Here is an 18961-nt window from a genome sequence, read left to right as displayed (position 1 = left end):
CTGAGCGACTTCCAACGTAGAGGAAATGATCGAACAGAAAAGACCGAGCACAAGCTACCAGAGCCGAGGAAAGTGAGCAAAGAGCAATAGAGCTCTGTTTTATAGTAGCTGCGTCACATCTTGGTCCGCCGGTCCTGCGCGGGCCCAAGAAAAGCAGGACGCAAAGCAAGCTGCAGGTCGATTATCGCTCCGGAGCACTGGGTCTGGAAAAGGAAGCTGACGGCATGGAAGCACTGGAGAGCAGGACGTAGATCACCGATGTGCCGCTGTGGTTCGGCTGATCCCTGTCACCTAAACCCCCCACCTGATCGATCTCTCGATCCTGAGAGGTCAATCGCGGAGAGCTCCCGATATTGGAGCTTCGGGGCTGGCCGTGGGTGCCCTGCCTGGCTAGTAAAAGCATTGTGCATACGAGCGAACCACGTCGAAGACTAAGATCGGAAATGGCCATCTTGCAAGCAACCCGTCAGCCTCCAGCCCACTTGGACTATACGGTCTCGCTGTAGACCTTTAGATTGAAGCACGTGTCGAATAGAAGACGTAATAGGCAATTGTGAGAATGCGCTTCCAGATCACGCCAAGCATCCCCGACAGCAATGAAGTGATTCGCTTCAAATAGAGGTGTCAAAGATTTGTACAGTAAAAGAAGGTAGCTGGCGCCACGAAGATGTGTATGATCCCTCTGTGCTCCAAACCCTTCAACTCACGAGCCTCATGAGCTTATATCATCAAGGCATTCCAAAATTCCTTCCAGCCATAGGGCCTGTCGTGTGAGTCCATGCCCGTTGATCTGTGAAGCTAGTCATGACGGACAAACCCGATCGCATAAGAGCAAAAGAAAAGAGGTGGCAGCAAGCCAAAGCTCTCTATCGCAAGTTTGACTAAAGCCAAAACTTTTGAACCCAGTCCTCAAGAAACCAAAACGCCTGTCAAACATTCCAGCCATTCGCCTTCTAGGCTAATGACAGATCCTTATAGAAGAATGTAGCATCCTTCAGCTCGCCTGACGGGCTCAGACTATACCTAGGAATTCTGCCTACCTCCGTATATCCGAACTTCTTGAAAACCTCTTCAGAGGCACTGCCGCTCTCTGTGTCTGCCATCTGGTGATTATTAGCTTTCTTGGATTCCATGAAAATCAGGATTTACCTCTTATAACACTTACCATCAGAGTTTTGCCTCTCTGCACAGCATGTATGTGCAGTGTTTCAATCAACAATCTCGCAGCACCCTGCTGCCTGAGCTTGGGACTTATGAGCAGAGACTCAACATTTCCTCTGAATGGACCGGTTTCCGTCGCGGGGATGCTGAGCATGACCACGCCTTTGAGCTCCGTTCCCTTTGCTTTCGAACCTGGGACTGACTCCTCCAGGAGTATCAGAATAACTCTTGTGCCAGCCCCGACTTCGGCAATCTTCTCCTTCCAGTAGCTCAGAAGTTTCTCGTGGTTCAAGGGAGGCAGGAAGTTGCTGATGGTGCGGTCGTGAGTGATACACGAGCCCTGCAGTGCGGCAAGGTAGGGCACCAGGTGCGAATGCGCCTCTGGCGTGAACAGGTACGGCGTCAATGCCGCCATGCTAGCGGTTTGACAATTGCGAGGAAAAATTCAGACGATGTGACTTGGCACAATAGGCAGGTCAACTATGAGTTGTCTAATTTGGGATGATCGGTAAGGCAAGCAGATGGAGGTGGCACCCAGCTCGTAGAAGTGTCGAGGATGGAGGGATATCGGGAAAAGCGAGCCTTTAGTTGCTATTCTCTGGGGTATCAAATTAGCATTGTTATCCAGCACTGGATTCCTCATTATATCAACAATGATAAGGGTTGACGTGATCGCAACCTGGCCGCCAAACGGAACATGTGACGAGGATATGACGATAAGGAGCTGCTCCCAACAGCTCAACGCAATGCGCCAACTTGCGCAGATATGGCCAGGGCGCCCGAAACGGTCATCACATACCTTGTGCTAGCCAATTGACCCTGAAACTGTCCACAGAAGGTGTAATGCTCGTGGACAAGGTGGTTTGGGAGGCGGATGCGTGAATTGAGCAGGAAACTAGAGAGTGTGACGGGGTATCCTGTCGAGAGATATTTTGCGCTTCGCGGCGGCGGCTTGCGATAGTGGACTAGGCACGGGAGCTTCAGGGATAGTGAGTGGGACCTTCCCATTCCATTGGAGAAACCCTTAGCAACGCAGCGCACCAGGCACGCCAGGGGCGGGACCTTTAGCTGCTTTTTAAGGCTGAATGCACTGCGGCGCGGGGGGGAGCTCTGGTTGGTGCCCTCGGTGCCTTTGGCCCGTGAGAGGTACCTCCCGGTAGGTAACTTAGCGGCTTCGGCACTCGCCGTCCGTCACATAACGACGAAAGGCTCACAACTCCCGCACACCAGAGCGCCACGACGCACCTGGAGCTTCAACCGGGCTTCTGGAATGTTTGCAATCCACGGGCAAGGGGCTCATCGACTGCCTGTATCACCTACCTCGGACTCGATTCAGCTCAGTGGCACCCCCTTTTTGGAGGCTCTCCTTCTTTGTCACACACTGGATCGGTCTCGTGCAACTTGATATGCGGTGCTACGACAAATCTGGGTAGCCACTCGCATCTGTGCCCAAGATCGCGCAGGATGCCTCCACCAGCCTCTGCCTATCTGGATATCCTTGTCTGGTACAACCTGACATCTCGACAGGCATGCGTCTTCCCTAACAGCATCAGCCAGCCAGGACACTGCCTTTGATTGCTTATTGCCTGAGTTTGCTAGTATGATCAGAGCATCGATCGTACATATGCTGCGAGTTCTCGCAACGGCCGTATAGTTCTGAGTAAGGCGCACTGCAGATGGAGTTGAGATTCTCATGTTTGACCACCCTAGCGGAATCCAGCAGCATTGATTGAGAAAACTGCGACATATCCCATCTACTCGTCATGACGTGACTATCTACTACGGATCTAGGTATTAGCTCTATGCTAGAATCTTTCCAAGCATTGTTATCTTTTACCTAGATTGATAGTTACATCAGCTATGGAAGAGTAGTCTGTTCAATGCCGAGAGGCCTTCTTGACACTATTTTGCTGATAAGAGTTTATTGTTCTCCTTAAAGTGATGCTAAATTGCGCCGCATCACACAAGTTTGTAAATCTGGCTGATTTCTACTATGGTAGAGGTCAGCAACGTCAATGAGCTAAGAGTCAACACCGTATGGCTAGAAGCGGTGTGGTAGAACCACATTACCTTGTTTAGATAGATAATCAATCATCGAGGACTGTCAATATGAGGCTTCCTACAGCTGTTGTGCCATATGATATATAATATTCGGAATGCCGGAATGATGTACTCAGACCAGAAGTTTGTCATGGGGTATGAATGTAATGGATATTAACCTGGATATAATTCAAGTATACGAGGTTTGGTCCAGCACGGGTTTTTAGCAAACATGCAAGCCTGGTTCAATCTCTACAGCTTCCGCTCCCGAGCTGCAAGATGTACATTCCCATGAAGATCGAAGGCCCGTAATAAGTTTTCTGATAGTTCACTGATTCGGCACTTGGGATGATGGCAAGGTTTTAGTGTAAGCTTATTCTATAACGATCCTAAAGATCAGACTGTAAACTTTGCGCGATATCGTTAGAATCCTAACGCAATTATGACGATAAAGACAAGGCTATATGCAGTGCTCCGCCTGTGGGAATCATCATTTTGGATTGACAAACTGATGTTGCCCCAAACTTGCCTCAGTTGCACGCCATCACACAAAACAAGGGCTATTTACATTCCCTCCAATGGGTTGAATGCTATCAATTTGGGTTCCTATATGTCATAATAATGAATTCTCTTATGGAGTAGCGTGACCTCAAAGTGCACTCCAGCATTGTCACATAACTGCATGATTTCGTGCTGCGTGGTAGCCGTCCAAGATCTCTCAATACCCGTAGTCTTCAATAACAAATGGATGTTTCGAATGTGAGATGGAAGTGGATCCATCAGAAGTTGTTTTAATGCGTGAAAATGAATGCAGTCTTCGAATTCGTCATCGTCTCGCATGCAAAGGTCATCCGTCAAGGTCAGAAACTCGACGTTCTTCGGCATCATTTCCTGCAAGGAATGCATTGGGTTTCCCGTGTAGCCCACGACGAATGGAAGAGGGACTTTGAACGTCTTTAACATCTCAAGGTTATGTAATCCCTTCAATGATCCTTTAAATGTGACATCCTCCTCTCCAGGCCTGGATGATACCAGATCAGGCGCCGCGAGAATAGTCAGGTCCGTGAGCGTCTGTTTAACACATGACAGTGCCTCCACCATCAGGCCGAGATCCATAACAGTAACCCCGTCGTCGTCTACGTAATTGTCTTGATAGACCCAATCCCAAGAGAGTTTTTCCAGCTTGGTTGTGGCAGACAGTATTGGTCCAAGACAGCCTTCTAGAACACATGCGAGATCGAGAGACTCGAGACTAGATGTATTAGGTGCCTTCTCTGTCGGCCATGCAAATATGGGGTAAGGCTCTACGTGTCCCGGCCAGTCAACCACAGCTGATATCTTCTGCACTGCTGGCAGATAAAACAGCGCCGCGATATCCAGCCCGTTCTTATGCTCCGTGGAGTATGCCCAGATCTTCTCGACACTGATCGAGACATGTGACAGTCGGTGAAAGGAAGGAAGTATGCCTTTCGAAGATTTTGGATCGCATAGAGATGATCTCAGGAGCATGCCGGTTATTCTGGTGTTTTTAGGAAAGTCGTAATCGAGTCGCAGACTCGTCAAGTTGTGAGTCTGTGTCAGTAACACCGCGACGAAAGCGTCCAGGGTCCCAGAGCGTAGTTCTTGCTCCCAGAGATCAGCAAAGCTGATGCTATTTGAGAATTCCCTGACCAACTCAATCGGCCTCTTCAGGCCTGCTAAGGTGATAGGAAGCGCATACTCTGCTCCAGGAATATGATGAATAGCGAGACTTGAACTATCCAAGGCAATAGTCCGGATGTGGCTTGCCAACTGTGGCCGACGCAGGACACTTCGTAAAAATGGGATGATTGACGGTATATTCAGCCAACGCCATTCCAGTTCACGATCCAAGATAGTATACCGCCCACGCCAGGTCCAACAGATATTCGAATATAAAAAGGGCATGGCAAGACTGTGGAAGTATGTGCAAACAAAACAGGCTCTATATAAGTCTGTTGACGATAGAAGTTCGAACACCATATTCAGAATGTCTTCAGGACAGGAGAGAATAGTGCAAGACGGTGGCGAAGCCATATCGGTCTTAATGATATCAACGCTATCCTATGCTGTCAGAATCGAGTTGATGCAGAGTTGCCGCGCGGCAATTCTTTCTTTCCTGATCGAATGAACCACTTCTTGACGAAGTGAATAAGCCGAGAATCTCGAATGGCTCTTGATCTGTGGTCTTACCCCCGTTGGAGATGCGTCTTGTTGATTTGACTTGGAGTATGTAGCGAAATCGGCCGTTCGACGATCTCATCCATCTGACTTCGAGGTATCAGTGTGTATGAGTCACGTGGAGATGGAGTAACTTGTTTCGCGCAGTTGCCTAACATTCGTGTAGTTGTTCGTTGACTCACCACAGCTATCAAAGTCTCTTCATGTATTCAATTCTGACTTGAATTTGGGGAGGCGGCGAGCAGATCTTACTTGGCACAGTTTAGCCCCTTTTTTAGGATGCTCTCATTATGGAAAGCACAGACTGGCGAGATCGTTGGTGTCCTAAGCTTTTCATCCTCTATAGATTTTACCTACCTCTTTTTTTTTTTTTTTCAAAAAATCATTCTTTTACAGCCATCTCACATTGAACTACGCATTCCCTTTTCCATGCCGGATTTGATGATTAAATAAGATGCGAGTCTTGCAGTCTTCAACTTGGAGACCGGCCCGTGGCGTTCTTACTGGAAATAGGGGTACTCGGACCTAATCTAAGTAGCGGCTAATTCGCTGATGAGCGATAGACACCTCCGCGGTAGACCCCTGACTATGTGAGCGAGTTGTCATCCTCACCGACGCTCAAGCGTCAGATACAAACAACCTCCTCATCGTATCTTGAAATGCAACCTTTGAGCAAAGAGGGTCTTCTGAGACCCAAGCCGTGCCTGAGGAAGGAAAACACATGAATCTACCGTTTTAGTAACAGAGCACACGACTGTTGGCCATTGGTTGGTGTTAGATGAACATGGGGAGCTGGGGGTGGACTAAATGGCGCAGCAGCACCCAATAACGGTCTCGAGTCACATTGTGAATGGCCAGCATCCGACATCTGCGTCTGCAGACAGAAGCGATTAAGTGGGCACGCTGTTGATTCACTGCGCTGAGCTCATTTGGTTTGACGCGTAGGAAGGGTGCCCATTGTGGTATCGTCTTGCTTCTATAGGGTAAGGTAACTTGATGCCCTCCCTGCTTGCTCTCTGCGCATTATGTACGCCAAGCCTTTGCATGTGCCAGCAATCCTTGTTTCATCTTCAGCTCTGACAGTTTGCGAAGCCCCGAGCTCCCGAACTTGGAATCCGTCAGCGCGCAATCAAGAATATCCTGCCTTTCGCTGCTTCCTGGTTTCGCCTCCTCTTTCTTGCATGCAGCGCGTATAAGTGACAAGCTTCTTTCTTTCTTGGCTTCCTGTCTAGCGTTTACCATCAACGCCTTCAGAGACATTTCGCGATCTTGACTGAGGGTCGGACGCCCGCAACACCACAACCCCGCCGTGTCCTTATCTTATCACACGTCTCAGTCTCAGGCCGGACAGGCGACGTCATCAAATGGAAGACATCTTTCGAAAGGTTGCCGGGGGCATTGAAGCTGTGTTCGGAGGCGAGAAGCATTCTCATACTCACATAGGCGAGGCTTGTCACGATGTTCATCCTCACCTTCACCGTGAGAATCGCTACCAGTCCTTCGCCCCGCAGTCTTCTGGCCATGCCAAGTGGTATGTCGACGGATGCTCCTATTTCTGGGCCGTATCGATTGCTATTGAGCGTATGTATTGCCCATTATTATTATTTTTTCGGATATCATGACAGTGTGTTAATGACAATTCAGAGGCTCGGCAGAGCATTTACATCCTTGATTGGTGGTTGAGCCCCGAGCTCTATCTCCGACGACCGCCATCTCGAAATGAGCAATACCGACTCGACACCATGCTCAAGGCTGCGGCCGAGAGAGGTGTCAAGGTCAATATCATTGTTTACAAAGAGGTGCCTCAAGCCTTGACTTGTGAGTTAATTGCCAATTCCTGCCCAGAATGTTGTTAACATGCCTCGTTAGTGAATTCGGCGGTAAGGAAGGAGTGGTTTCGTAATCATGCTTGAGTATCACTAATAGCAGCCTAAACTAGCACACGAAGCACCACCTTGAAGATTTGCATCCAAATATCAGGGTGTTCAGACACCCAGATCATGTACCTAGCGGGCACGACATTCAGGCCGATATTGAGAGCGGGTTTCAAAACCTCAGCCTGGGAAGCTTCAACCTTTCCAAGGTGTCCGGAGATGCTCTAAAGTCTCTCTATGGTACAAGTGATGATGTTGTTCTTTTCTGGGCTCACCATGAGAAGCTGTGTCTGATCGACGATACGATCGCTTTCATGGGTGGTCTGGATATGTGTAAGTCAGGGGTCAAATTACTAGCTGAGCGGCACGCCAAGACTAATACTTCGTGATAGGTTTTGGAAGATGGGATACAAACAGTAAGTCCTCCAAAGAGACAGTCCAAGTGAATTGAAGTCCTAATGGTTAGGTCACCCAATTGCGGACGCACATCCTAGTAACCTGGACAATATCGTCTTCCCGGGCCAGGACTACAACAATGCTCGTGTGTATGACTTTGAGGACGTGGACAAGTGGGAGAACAACAAGCGTGAGACAAGTATTCTTGAACATGGGAGACTTTGAACGCTGACAAGCAGCAGTGGATAGAACTCAGAGCTCAAGAATGGGCTGGTCGGACATCAGCATCAGCTTGTCTGGTCCCATCGTAAACAGCTTGAACATACATTTCACCGATAGATGGTGTGTACCCCGATGTACGATATGAAATCTGACCGGCTGACAATATACAAGGAACTACATCTTCAGCCAGAAGTATCATGCTAAAGATGGCGAGAAATACCAAATGATCCAGCCTCCGCCCTCTCATGCAGTAGCTCCCGAAGGTATGTTCGGGATGGGTGGTGGAGACCGATTCTTCGGCGGTCTACATGAGCATTTCGGCCGACATGTCAGTCGATGGATGGGCGGCGGCGATGATGAGGAGCGCGATATGCGACATGGCCAGAATCCTAGCCTGCATATTCAATTGACAAGGAGGTTTGTGGTAACTGGGCTCTAACACAGTCTTCGGAAAGCTGATTTAGCACAGTTGCACTGGCTGGTCTGCAGGACACCCTACCGAGCACTCTATTGCAAACGCCTATATGGAGGCAATCCAGAACGCGCGGCACTTCGTCTACATCGAGAATCAGGTATGAGTATTTATCCTCGTGTTCTAGTTTACGGTCTACTAATGACGACAGTTCTTCATCACCGCTACCGATGACAAGCAGCACCCTGTAGGGAACAAGATTGGTGCTGCAATGGTCTCGCGAATCCTTCGGGCCTATGAAGAAGGTGAAGACTTCCGCATTATCGTGCTCATGCCCGCCGTTCCCGCCTTCGCAGGAGATTTGGAGTCTGACGGTGCGCTTGGCACCCGAGCGATTATGGAGTTTCAGTACAACAGTATCAACCGTGGAGGCCACAGCATCATTCAGGCTCTTTCCAAGGCCGGAGTTCCTGATCCGGGGAAGTATATTGCCTTCTATAACCTCCGCAACTTCGATCGCATCAACACTTCGGCTACTATGGCCCAGGCTCAGCAGGAGAGCGGTGTCTCGTATGAGGCTGCTCGCCGCGAGCATGACGATGCAGTAGAGTCAGGTTATGATGGCTATTCTCGAGAAGAGACCTCCGGTCGCCTAGGAGATCAGTATCGTCGTTATCAGGAGGCAGCCAGCCATGCAGACGACCAGACCTGGGACACAATCAGCTCATGCTACATGGATAGTGGTCCGTCGCTGGAATCTGTCTCATGGCAAGGAAGCCCTGAGTCTGAAATCGACGCTTTTGTATCTGAGGAGCTGTACATCCATAGCAAGGTCCTCATTGCTGATGACCGGCTTGTGATCTGCGGCTCAGCCAACCTGAACGACCGCTCTCAACTTGGCACGCACGACTCAGAAATCGCCGTGGTCATCGAGGACCCAACACCAGTAGAGTCACGCATGAATGGACAGCCCTACACGGCATCACGATTCGCCGCCTCACTGCGCCGACAGCTGTTCCGCAAGCATCTTGGCTTGCTACCGGATCAGCGTTGGGACCGTCCCGACCGTAACTGGACACCTGTCACTCAGGATCCGAATGAGTACGATTGGGGCTCGCCTGCCGACTCGTTAGTGCGTGACCCCCTGGCAGACAACTTCGACCGTCTGTGGCGCAACACGGCTCGAGAGAACACTGAGGTATTCAGCAAGGTGTTCCACAATGTGCCCAATGACAAGGTGCGCACCTGGAAGGACTACAAGGAGTTCTTTAGCAAGTATTTTATCATCCCTGGTTCCGAGGACAAAGACAAGAAAGACGAGGATAAGAAGAAGGAAGAAGCTGGAAAGGTCATGTACGGCCATGTAGTGCGCGAAGAATTCCCCGGCGGCGTGGTTGAGGTCAAGGAGTGGCTAGGCCGAGTTCGCGGTACACTGGTCGAGATGCCACTGGATTTCCTAATCGAGGTGGACGATATCGCGAAGGAGGGCCTGTCACTCAACAGCTTCACAGACGAGTTGTACACATAGGTGATCGTTGTCTTTCGTATTTAGCCAGTCTTATTCTTCCGTCTGCTGTCAGGAATTCTTTCCTTGCAATGAATATATCCATCTAACTCTCCATCCATCATCGCTAGCAGCCTTATCATGTCTGTGCCCAAATAGAGCAATATGCTGAGTCCACACCACTTGTCCGAGTACAACAGACAGGGCTGGGTTTAGAATCCAAGATAATAAATGAAACATAAGAGAAAGCAGCACACCACAGGAGAAATCCAAGACAAGTGACAACATGTCGTTGGCTCTTGGTATAACACAGTGGCTAAATGGTGTGTCAAGCGCACAATCATCGGTGCGACATAGATCCATCATGCCCGTGCCAACATGCTCAAGACACATCACTTGTTATGCATGCCACGGCGAGGTCGGCTGAAGGCAGCAGTTCTGTCAGCCTTCACACGACGTTTCGGGTTGGTGGGTTTGGTGTCGTCGGCTTCTGAGTCGTCGCTTTCGTCCAAAACGGGATCACACTTCATTTTGTCACCCTTGCCAGAGGTCGTAGATGGCTTTCGAAACAACTCGGCCAGAGGCTTTTTCGCATATTTGTCTTTCTTAAGGTGATAGTGTGTCTTAGACTCCCGGCTCTTGTTGAATTTCTTGATCACCTTAGCTTGGGCTTTAGGATTTCTCATGTCGGCCTGGTTGACAACTCTCTGACAGCTCTCATCTTGAGCTTTCTTGGCTTGTGCTATCGTTTCTCAGAAGTCAGAGACAACAACTATGATCAGATTAAGGTGTATTCATACCATCCACAAAGGCAATCTTGGCCATCTTAACGAACTCAACACTGTCCACTTCGCCATTGAGAGCCAAGCTTGCAGTATCCACCAAGGCGCGCTGCACTTCCATGTTGGCACCCATCTTGAGATCTAGAGGTATGTTGGGAATTCCAGCGTCCGTGTCGGTGAAAAGGCTCGAAAGGCTGGCCGCCAGAAGGATCGATGCATGGATGAGGTCGTTTGTTAGTCGAAATGGTCGAGTGGCAGAACAAGTTGACTGAGAATAAGATGTTCTTTGATCTGGTATTTTCCGATAGCGAAGTAGGAGCATTCTGTGTCATTTATAGGAGAAGAACCCGCCAAGGCAGCAGGCTTTAGTCTGCCTGGGGCGAAGATGGCTTGTTCATTTGGCAAGTTCACTTCCAGCAGTTCATTTCCATCGACCCGGAATCTCAAAGTATTCATGACGACTCTCAAATATGTGGTATCGTTTATCTTCATGTCTAATACGAATAACAGCCCACCAAGGATACTTATAATGGATCTATTTGTTTCTCAGTGTAATTAAAAAGATCAGCATCTGACATCTCTTATTGGACAGAGGACGATATTGGAGGTCGTGTAAGTTCCTGTCTTCCGTCTAATAGGTATGCGGTGAGGAAGTGTGTCACAGATGTATGGCCAGGGTCACGCACGATCTTTGGTCATTAAATTTATAGGATTCGCAGGGAGTGCGCTTCAGGGCACTAAATAATGTTTCGGATTGAGACAGAGTACCGTGGCTATTCTATAGAAATGCAAATTGCTGGCTCAATGCCGTTCAATGTTGATGGATCTCTCATTTGCGGATTAGCTTTGAGACTCGGTTACCTGGGTCAGGCAGTCTTAAATCGACCTCCTCAGCGGTCACTCTGGCGAGCACCGGTGCTCGCGCTCCTTCCCCAGCGGGACTGATTGTTGGCGCGAGAAGATTGGCTTGGTTCTATCTTTGGCCATCAATCTCCCGCTTCTGCCGTTGAAGCTCTCTTATCTGCTTGTCAATTTCCTTCGTATGAGTTTCCTTCGCCTGTCTGGTAGCTTTGGCCTCAGCTATACAATACGTCTAAGTTAGATGGACTCTTGCTCACAATGGAGCCATGACTTACCCTCGTTGAAGGCGATTCTGGCCATTCTCATAAATTCAGCACTGCCCATTCCGTTCTTGGCCGCCAGGCTGGCATTGAAGTCCAAGCCATCCTTGACAGCTCTCTTATAAGCTCGTCCAACCATAGTGTAAAATGGTGGCAGATGTCGGGTTCGGAGACTTAGACGAGTGAGTGACTAGAAATGGATCAATGTCGAGGGAGGTAGCGAATTGCAAATTCCGTCGGACGTAGTATGAAGCTTACTTCGAGGAGTTGTGAGGGATTGTTGAACCGAAAAGGAAGTCGTATAGCTCGCAAAGTCTAGAATGGCGAGGTTTTACGTTTGCTCAAGTAGTGGCAAAGGGGAAAGAAAATCAACCTTGAGGCTAAAGATTCCTCGTGTCCTTGTGAAACAAATATGTAAACCTGGGTTGAAATTTGGTCAGGTTGATTCTCCATGAAGAAGTTATATATTTATGAGTCCCTAAACTCCCGTAACCGCAATGCAACCAGACCTAGCACGCGGGAACACAAGTAGATACTTTCTAACCAAGAAAAGACATTGATATTAGTATGCAACAATTGCCCTGGCTCCGCCAAGTGCCTTCCCATTTCGACGGCACGACCTGCCACGCTGGCTGCCCTACCCTGAAAAAAGCCGTCCGCCCAGCCCGTACAATCGAAGAGCCCAACAATTTCCGTGGCATGTGTGCAGGGGGGATGATAGGAGGTATTATACAGACGTAATTCTATACCGCATCAAAAGCAACCCGGCCGTACTCCCAAAGATAGACGCTCATCATGATAAACGACATTTCCTCTTAATCGACCTTTCCGTTGATATTGCCACCGAGGAGCGGGGCCTTGGTCTCTTTCATGCCCAAGTCGCTTTCTAGTCGGAAGTGGCCGCGAGTACGGCGCATCCGTCCACGGAACCACGAGGCGCAGCCAAGTGCTAGGCCGGCAATGCACCCGATGCTGAGGTACGGGTGTTCAATGAATGTAACACGGATGTCAAAGAAGATCTTCTCAAAGCTCGAGATGGTGAGCTTCGGCTTGAGCTTGGGTGGTTGAGCAGTGACTTTGTTCAGCGTCTCAAGAATCGAGGTTCGGGAGGGTACAATGTAGTTGCCAGTTATGGTTTGATCCCAGTATCGGCGATTCTAATCATATGTAAGTAAGAATTCAGTAAAATTCAACGTGCAATACTTACGTCTTCATCATTGATGATGACTCTCTCGCCATGCTTGGCGTCGATACCGTAGGTAGTGCGGATCCATCTCTGCCAGAATACGCCGTCAACCCACGCGAATGCAACTTCCTTCCTGTCCGTCTTGTCCATGTTGATGCGAATGTGCTTGGCGGCTCGGAGGGCACGCTCGTCGCCACGATCTTCCGCCTCCTCGATGCGGAGCTGCTTGGCATCACGAAGCTCCTGTCGCTCTAGTTGGAAAAGTTGAATCTGTTTGTCCATCCATTCATTTGCTGCGCTCTTCATTTCGCGTTTGGCACTTGCAAATGACTCCTGATCTTCCCTGTCAAGAATACCCAGAACGACAATCTTGCCATCCATAATCTCGCGGGCATTAGAAGCAGTGAGCTCAGGCACGATAGGTAGCCAAACTGACTTCATCCATGGCAAGACCTTCTTGGGATTACGCATCTCATGTGGTGTCAAGGGCGGGTAGTATGTTGGGCGGCCATCGCGAGACACTAATAGTCTTGGCCAAGTGGTGATCTTGAATCGAGCAAAGAGTTCAGGATCCTGCGTCTTAACAAGCTTGGCATGACCGATAAGGCTCAGGGGTAATCGTTCAAGAGCATCAAAATCTTCGCTCGTAGTAGCATGGTCATAGAAATAGACAAAGATGACCTCTTCCTTCTCTTCCAAAGCCTTGAAGGCGTCAGCATCAACATCTTGAACGCCACTGGCGATGTCGATGGCTTTCTCGGCGTACGAAACGAAATCTCCCAAGCCCCGAAGGCCGTCGTACTCAACACGCTCGCCTCCCTTGAAGAAAAGGATCGTGGGATACCCTCGGAGGCGGACGTCCTTGCAAAGCCGGCTTTCGGCATCACAGTTGACTTCGCCAACGTTCAGTCTACCCTTCATCGATTTAGCCAATTGTTGCCACGAAGGCGCCATCGCTTGGCAGTGATGGCACCAAGGGGCGTAGAACTTGATGAACCAGGACTCATGTGTCATTGTGACCAAGCTCTGGAAGCTTTCCGCTGTGAGTGCCACAGACACACCGTTTGGATTCGGCGTGATTGTTGACTTTGGTTTCTGGACGACGGCGGTCTTTGACCCAGTCTCCTTGGCAGTAGGTGCCACCTGGACAATGGTGGGCACCGGGGCTGTAGTTGCGCCGGGGCCTGGAAGTGTGAGATCCTTAGGTCTCGTCCCAGGCTTCTCCTGCTCGAGCACCTCCTCCACAGCAGTGGCCATAAATGTCATGTTCTTTACACCTCTGAATTGTACTGCTGACTCGCCATCTTTATACAAAATCGTGGTCGGGTACGATGCCACGCCGTGGGCACTGCATAGATCGTAGTATGCCACGCAGTTGATCATAGCAAATCGCATGCCGTAGTACTCAGAGAAGGTCTTGCCTTCCTCCGGTGTTGGCGACGTGTAATAGTATTCGTACAAGGTTTGGAACGTCGGCGCAAAGTCTATACAGTGAGGGCAGTAGGGACTGTAGATTATCAGTATCAATACGAGCCAGCCCGTACCACGCGACACGGTAAGCCGAGGGCTGTAATTACCTGTAATGCTTAACTAGCAAGTATTTTGACGCCTTAGCCTCCTTTTCAAAGTTGTCTGGCGTTAACTCGATCATAGGAGGAACCATCTTTTGGTTGAAATATGTGTTTTCTTGCAGAGGATCCTCGGATTCGGTGCTTCCGGATGCAGCAACGGCGAGCGCTGCTGCGCCGAAAAATAAGGAAAGAGACCATTCCGAGAGCCTCATCGTGAAAGGTTGTCACCCGTGACGTGGGTAGACTGAGCGGAGAAATGCAGAATCAGAAGAATCAATCGCTAGCGATTGATGGTTGAGGGCGAATCGATGGGATGGGCGACACAGCGCCAGTCCGGAAGAGATCGTGGGTGAGGAATGGCCGTTTCTGAGCGCGCGTCCGCAAGCTGGCCAATTCGGGGCGAGGTATCACCTAGACATAGGGGGGAAGTAGGCGCGGAAGGGATTGATATAGCCGCAGGGCGAGACAAAAAGCGGGAGGCCGTGTGACCGCCTTGATCTCGATGCAAATGGAGAATGTCGAGATAGGGTTCGGCGGGCGGCGTATCAAGGACGGGGAAGGGTGAAGAAAGATCTTTGAGTTCAGAGGCTACGCAAATGGGATGGTAATCAAAGGAGAGTCGTGGCTCTTGTTACAGCGGGAAGAGCCAAGCGAAAAAAACAGGTGGACCACGGAAATCAGGAGGTGTTCCCAGCAGCCAGCCAACCAGGCCTGCCAACCGTCGTTAGCGAAATGGGCTAGGCCAACTTGGAGGCAAATTCGTCCCTGAAATAGAGAAGGATGCGTGGCTTTCTTGTTAGGGAGGTACTTTATAATATGGTCTTAACCCAAGCATTTCGACGCATAAGCCTTACCCATGGGAGGTAGAAACTAATCCTATCCCCGGCGTCCTTACACTTTCCCTTGTGCATTAGCCAGCTCTACGCCGCTCTAGTGAGATTCGCATTAGGCGTCGCATCTGACAGCTTGCGCTCGAATTGAAACTTTGACGATGGCTCAATAGCTCTCCTGTACTCATCGCCAAGGGTCACAAGTCGACATGTTCTACGAATTCTCACAATGTAAAGAGTGAGCCGACAGGCTATTTATCTCTTAGACAGACCGAGAAATAGTGTGAATATGTTGTTATGCTAGGATGCTTTCCTGCAGCCTCTGGTGTTGTGCCAATTAAACTACCGGCCTATTCGCAGGTGTTCAGCCACAGCAGCTTCAACTCCAGCATTTCAAGCCACACATTGCACATCACTCAACAACTCAAGGCAACAGCGGCGTAAAGAACTGTCTCGTGGTCGTTCTTTCCCGAACAAACAATTCATGAGAGAAAAGCTCAAATGATGTGGCCCACCTACAAAATGCGTTTCACTTGAAGTCCAGCCAGACACTCGGAGGCTTCCTCCGCTTGAGCGTTCTACCTAGGTACTCCAGCCCGCGGTCGAGTGAAGTCGTCATATCGCAGTCTCAGATCGAGGCGTGTGGTTATAAAGCGAAGCCTTCCGAAAATCAGCATAGATTGTTCGGTTTCAGACTCTATTTCATTCTGTTCTTGTCGCATTCATATTTATAAGAACAGTTATCATCTTGCTGCCCTGACAATGGAGCGAACGTCGAAACGCTTGCGTATAAGCATCGAAGATGGTGATGCCAGTGAGACTAATGGTACCAATGGCCCTTCAACTCCGCGATCACTTGCACATCCCATCAGCCCTCCACGAAAGAAGAGTCGGCTATCCCAGACCCCCAATGACATAGCTGAACCGCCAGCAAATACCGAGACTTCAAAACCTCAGATTATCAAGTCACCGTTTCAGCTGTCATGGATACGAGATGCGCCGACATCTTCAAATGTCGATGCTCTCTCCTTGAGAGATCTCTTGGGTGACCCTCTCATCTCAGAATGCTGGGACTTCAATTACTTGCACAACATCGACTTTCTGCTCGATGCCTTTGATGAAGACACCAGGCACTTGGTGAACATCAACGTCGTCCATGGCTTCTGGAAACGCGAAGATGAGAGCAGACTTGCCCTTCAGGAGCAAGCATCGAGACACAAAAATGTCACTCTTCATGCAGCGTTCATGCCGGAGATGTTCGGCACGCATCATTCGAAGATGCTGATCTTGTTCCGGCACGACGATACAGCCCAGGTCATTATACACACAGCAAACATGATCCCCCGAGACTGGACCAACATGACTCAGGCTATCTGGAGCTCTCCTCCTCTACCTCTACTCGCAGATCCTGCCGGGGAGCCATCAGAGCCTCCTATATTAGGGAGTGGCGCGAAATTCAAGACTGATTTGCTGAACTATCTTAGAGCGTATGATGCCAGAAGGATCATTTGCAGACCACTGATTGAGGCCCTAGTCAAATATGACTTCTCTGCGGTTCGAGGCACCTTAATCGCCAGCGTTCCAGGACGACACAATGTTCATGATGACTCTGAGACTAAGTGGGGATGGGCAGCCGTGAGGCAGACACTTCGATCAGTTCCCGTGCGAGATAACAAGTCTGAGGTGGTGGTACAGATCTCATCCATCGCTACTCTAGGGGGACAGGATACCTGGCTTCGAAAGACGCTGTTCGACACTCTGGGCAGATCAAGAAACAGTGTCAGCAAGAAGCCCAGCTTCAAAGTTGTCTTCCCAACTCCTGATGAGATTCGTCGGTCTCTGGATGGCTACGACTCTGGAGGCTCAATTCACACCAAGATTCAGTCATCCCAACAGGCAAAACAGCTTCTGTATCTGAAACCAATCTTCTGTCATTGGGCTAATGATGCACCGAATGGGAAAGGTAAGCAGAGCCAATAAGTGAAAGGAGTGGAAATATTCTAACAGTCGGGTTTGCCATTCACAGATCTCGGGAGCGATATCGTGATTAAGGAGGCTGGTCGGAAGCGAGCTGCACCACATATCAAAACCTACATCAGGTACAATGACCAGTCTATTGACTGGGCAATGGTAACCTCAGCCAACCTTTCCAAGCAGGCGTGGGGTGAAGCTGCGGCTTCTTCAGGAGAGATGCGCATATCCAGTTGGGAGATCGGTGTAATGGTATGGCCTGCTCTCTTTGGTCAGGATGCAAAGATGGTCAGCACCTTCCAGAGCGACGTACCGACTGAGGCCGAGGATAGAAGCGCAGGCACCATAGTGGGATTGCGCATCCCGTACAACTTACCTCTGCAACCATATGGGAAAGATGAGAAGCCATGGGTTGCAACGGCGCAATATAGTGAGCCGGACTGGAAGGGTCGGACATGGACATGGTGAATCGTGCGCGAACTCGAATCATTAGCATGGCGACCAGCATAGACACTGGCATAGAAATTACACGGCTCCTAAGCGATTTAGCTTTGTATTGTAAATATTGCCTTATGCAGTTCCCATGCGTATGTCGAGGGTTTCTTTAAAGAGCTCTTTCGCTGTTGCACTGCCTGCAATGTCCGCCCATCCTCTCGAGTCGCACAGCTTAAGCTCCAACGGCCTCCGGCACCTTGCTCTCGTCATAGCCATACTCGGTCTTGAGCTTCTCCACCAGCGCAACGTACTCCTCCTGGGCCTTCTCGGCAGAGATGCCCTCGTCGACCTTCTTCTGCCAAGCGTTCTTCTTCGCTTTGCCCTGTGAGTTGCGATCGTGTTAGGCCACTGCGGGGGAGAGGATGACGTCGGATACCAGTGACATACCTTGAGGTCGAACATGCCGGGCGCGGGGGCCTTGCTGATGTCCTCGCCGGTGGCGATCTTGTAGAGGGCTTTGATAGCATGTCAGCAGGGGATCGCAACGTGGGTGAGAAGAAAAGAGCGGTCACTGACCGTAGAGGTCGAGCAGCTCCTCGTTGCTCGGCTTGGAGGTGAGCTTCTTGGAATCGGCGACGGCCTTCTCGAAAGCGGCAGACATCTTGGATGGACAAGGAGTAGCTATGTCTTTGGTGAGGCGGAGTAGTAATAGAGTTACGGGCAGCGTAGTCCTTTTTGTTTCGTCAAGAAAGGAATAGAGCAGGAAGATAAGTAAGTGGTCGTTGGGAACTCCGCTCGGTTGGTGTTTGTTGAGGATTAAGACGGTTTGGCGGGGCAAAATAAGCAGGAGGAGCTTCCCTCGTACCCCTCGTCTCTTACGTATTTGTGCCCTCGGCCAGGCGGTGCGGAGGAGGGGCATCAGCTCGACCTGCCCTGGAATGGCCCGAATGCTTAGCGGGGCAGCGGTGTATTAGAGTGACTCGATGCATCCGCCATGTCGACTTAGAGTACACCAATAAGCTGTGCCCGCGCCCCTGACGCCAACCCAAACCCTCCCACGGGACCCCAACCGGCTGTGGGAGCATGCCAGTTATTGATATCTGCAGCTGACACTCTGACAACACTGACAAGACATCATGGCCAGGCTCACATTTACCGGTCTTACCTCTCACCTCCTGGTACCTCCGACGAGTGGAGGACCTGCCAGCCAGGGCTTTTCTGTAGCATGTGCCAGGTTCTACACCTCTGCCGGGGTAA

The 18961-nt window shown here is 50.1% G+C and overlaps 5 protein-coding genes across 5 annotated transcripts; 1 reads left to right on the top strand and 4 right to left on the bottom strand.

The window, feature by feature from the left end:
* Window positions 1-953: 953 nt before the first annotated feature.
* Window positions 954-1576, bottom strand: UCRPA7_8088 (putative gnat family protein; the record flags this gene model as incomplete). The annotated part of the gene is made up of 2 exons (XM_007920608.1): window positions 954-1103; window positions 1166-1576. 2 exons carry the CDS (start codon window positions 1574-1576, stop codon window positions 954-956), a joined length of 561 nt encoding a protein of 186 aa, XP_007918799.1.
* A 5188-nt stretch (window positions 1577-6764) lies between these two features.
* UCRPA7_8087 (putative phospholipase d protein) lies at window positions 6765-9832 on the top strand (the record flags this gene model as incomplete). Its single annotated transcript, XM_007920607.1, has 9 exons — window positions 6765-6981; window positions 7045-7218; window positions 7398-7607; window positions 7667-7690; window positions 7741-7860; window positions 7913-8012; window positions 8064-8155; window positions 8382-8464; window positions 8516-9832. 9 exons carry the CDS (start codon window positions 6765-6767, stop codon window positions 9830-9832), a joined length of 2337 nt encoding a protein of 778 aa, XP_007918798.1.
* Window positions 9833-10200: 368 nt separating this feature from the next.
* Window positions 10201-10723, bottom strand: UCRPA7_8086 (hypothetical protein; the record flags this gene model as incomplete). Its single annotated transcript, XM_007920606.1, has 2 exons — window positions 10201-10550; window positions 10609-10723. 2 exons carry the CDS (start codon window positions 10721-10723, stop codon window positions 10201-10203), a joined length of 465 nt encoding a protein of 154 aa, XP_007918797.1.
* Window positions 10724-12526: 1803 nt separating this feature from the next.
* On the bottom strand, window positions 12527-14560 carry UCRPA7_8085 (putative disulfide isomerase protein; the record flags this gene model as incomplete). Its single annotated transcript, XM_007920605.1, has 3 exons — window positions 12527-12868; window positions 12919-14404; window positions 14475-14560. The coding sequence occupies 3 exons, from the start codon at window positions 14558-14560 to the stop codon at window positions 12527-12529; spliced, it is 1914 nt and encodes a 637-aa protein (XP_007918796.1).
* Window positions 14561-17936: 3376 nt separating this feature from the next.
* On the bottom strand, window positions 17937-18365 carry UCRPA7_8084 (putative acyl binding protein; the record flags this gene model as incomplete). The annotated part of the gene is made up of 3 exons (XM_007920604.1): window positions 17937-18086; window positions 18152-18219; window positions 18281-18365. The coding sequence occupies 3 exons, from the start codon at window positions 18363-18365 to the stop codon at window positions 17937-17939; spliced, it is 303 nt and encodes a 100-aa protein (XP_007918795.1).
* Window positions 18366-18961: the final 596 nt, after the last annotated feature.

This window comes from Phaeoacremonium minimum (genome assembly GCF_000392275.1).
Source record: "Phaeoacremonium minimum UCRPA7 unplaced genomic scaffold PA7_03_scaffold_580, whole genome shotgun sequence".
NCBI classification, from domain to species: Eukaryota; Fungi; Ascomycota; class Sordariomycetes; order Togniniales; family Togniniaceae; genus Phaeoacremonium; species Phaeoacremonium minimum.
This window is presented reverse-complemented; position numbering and strand designations above follow the sequence as displayed.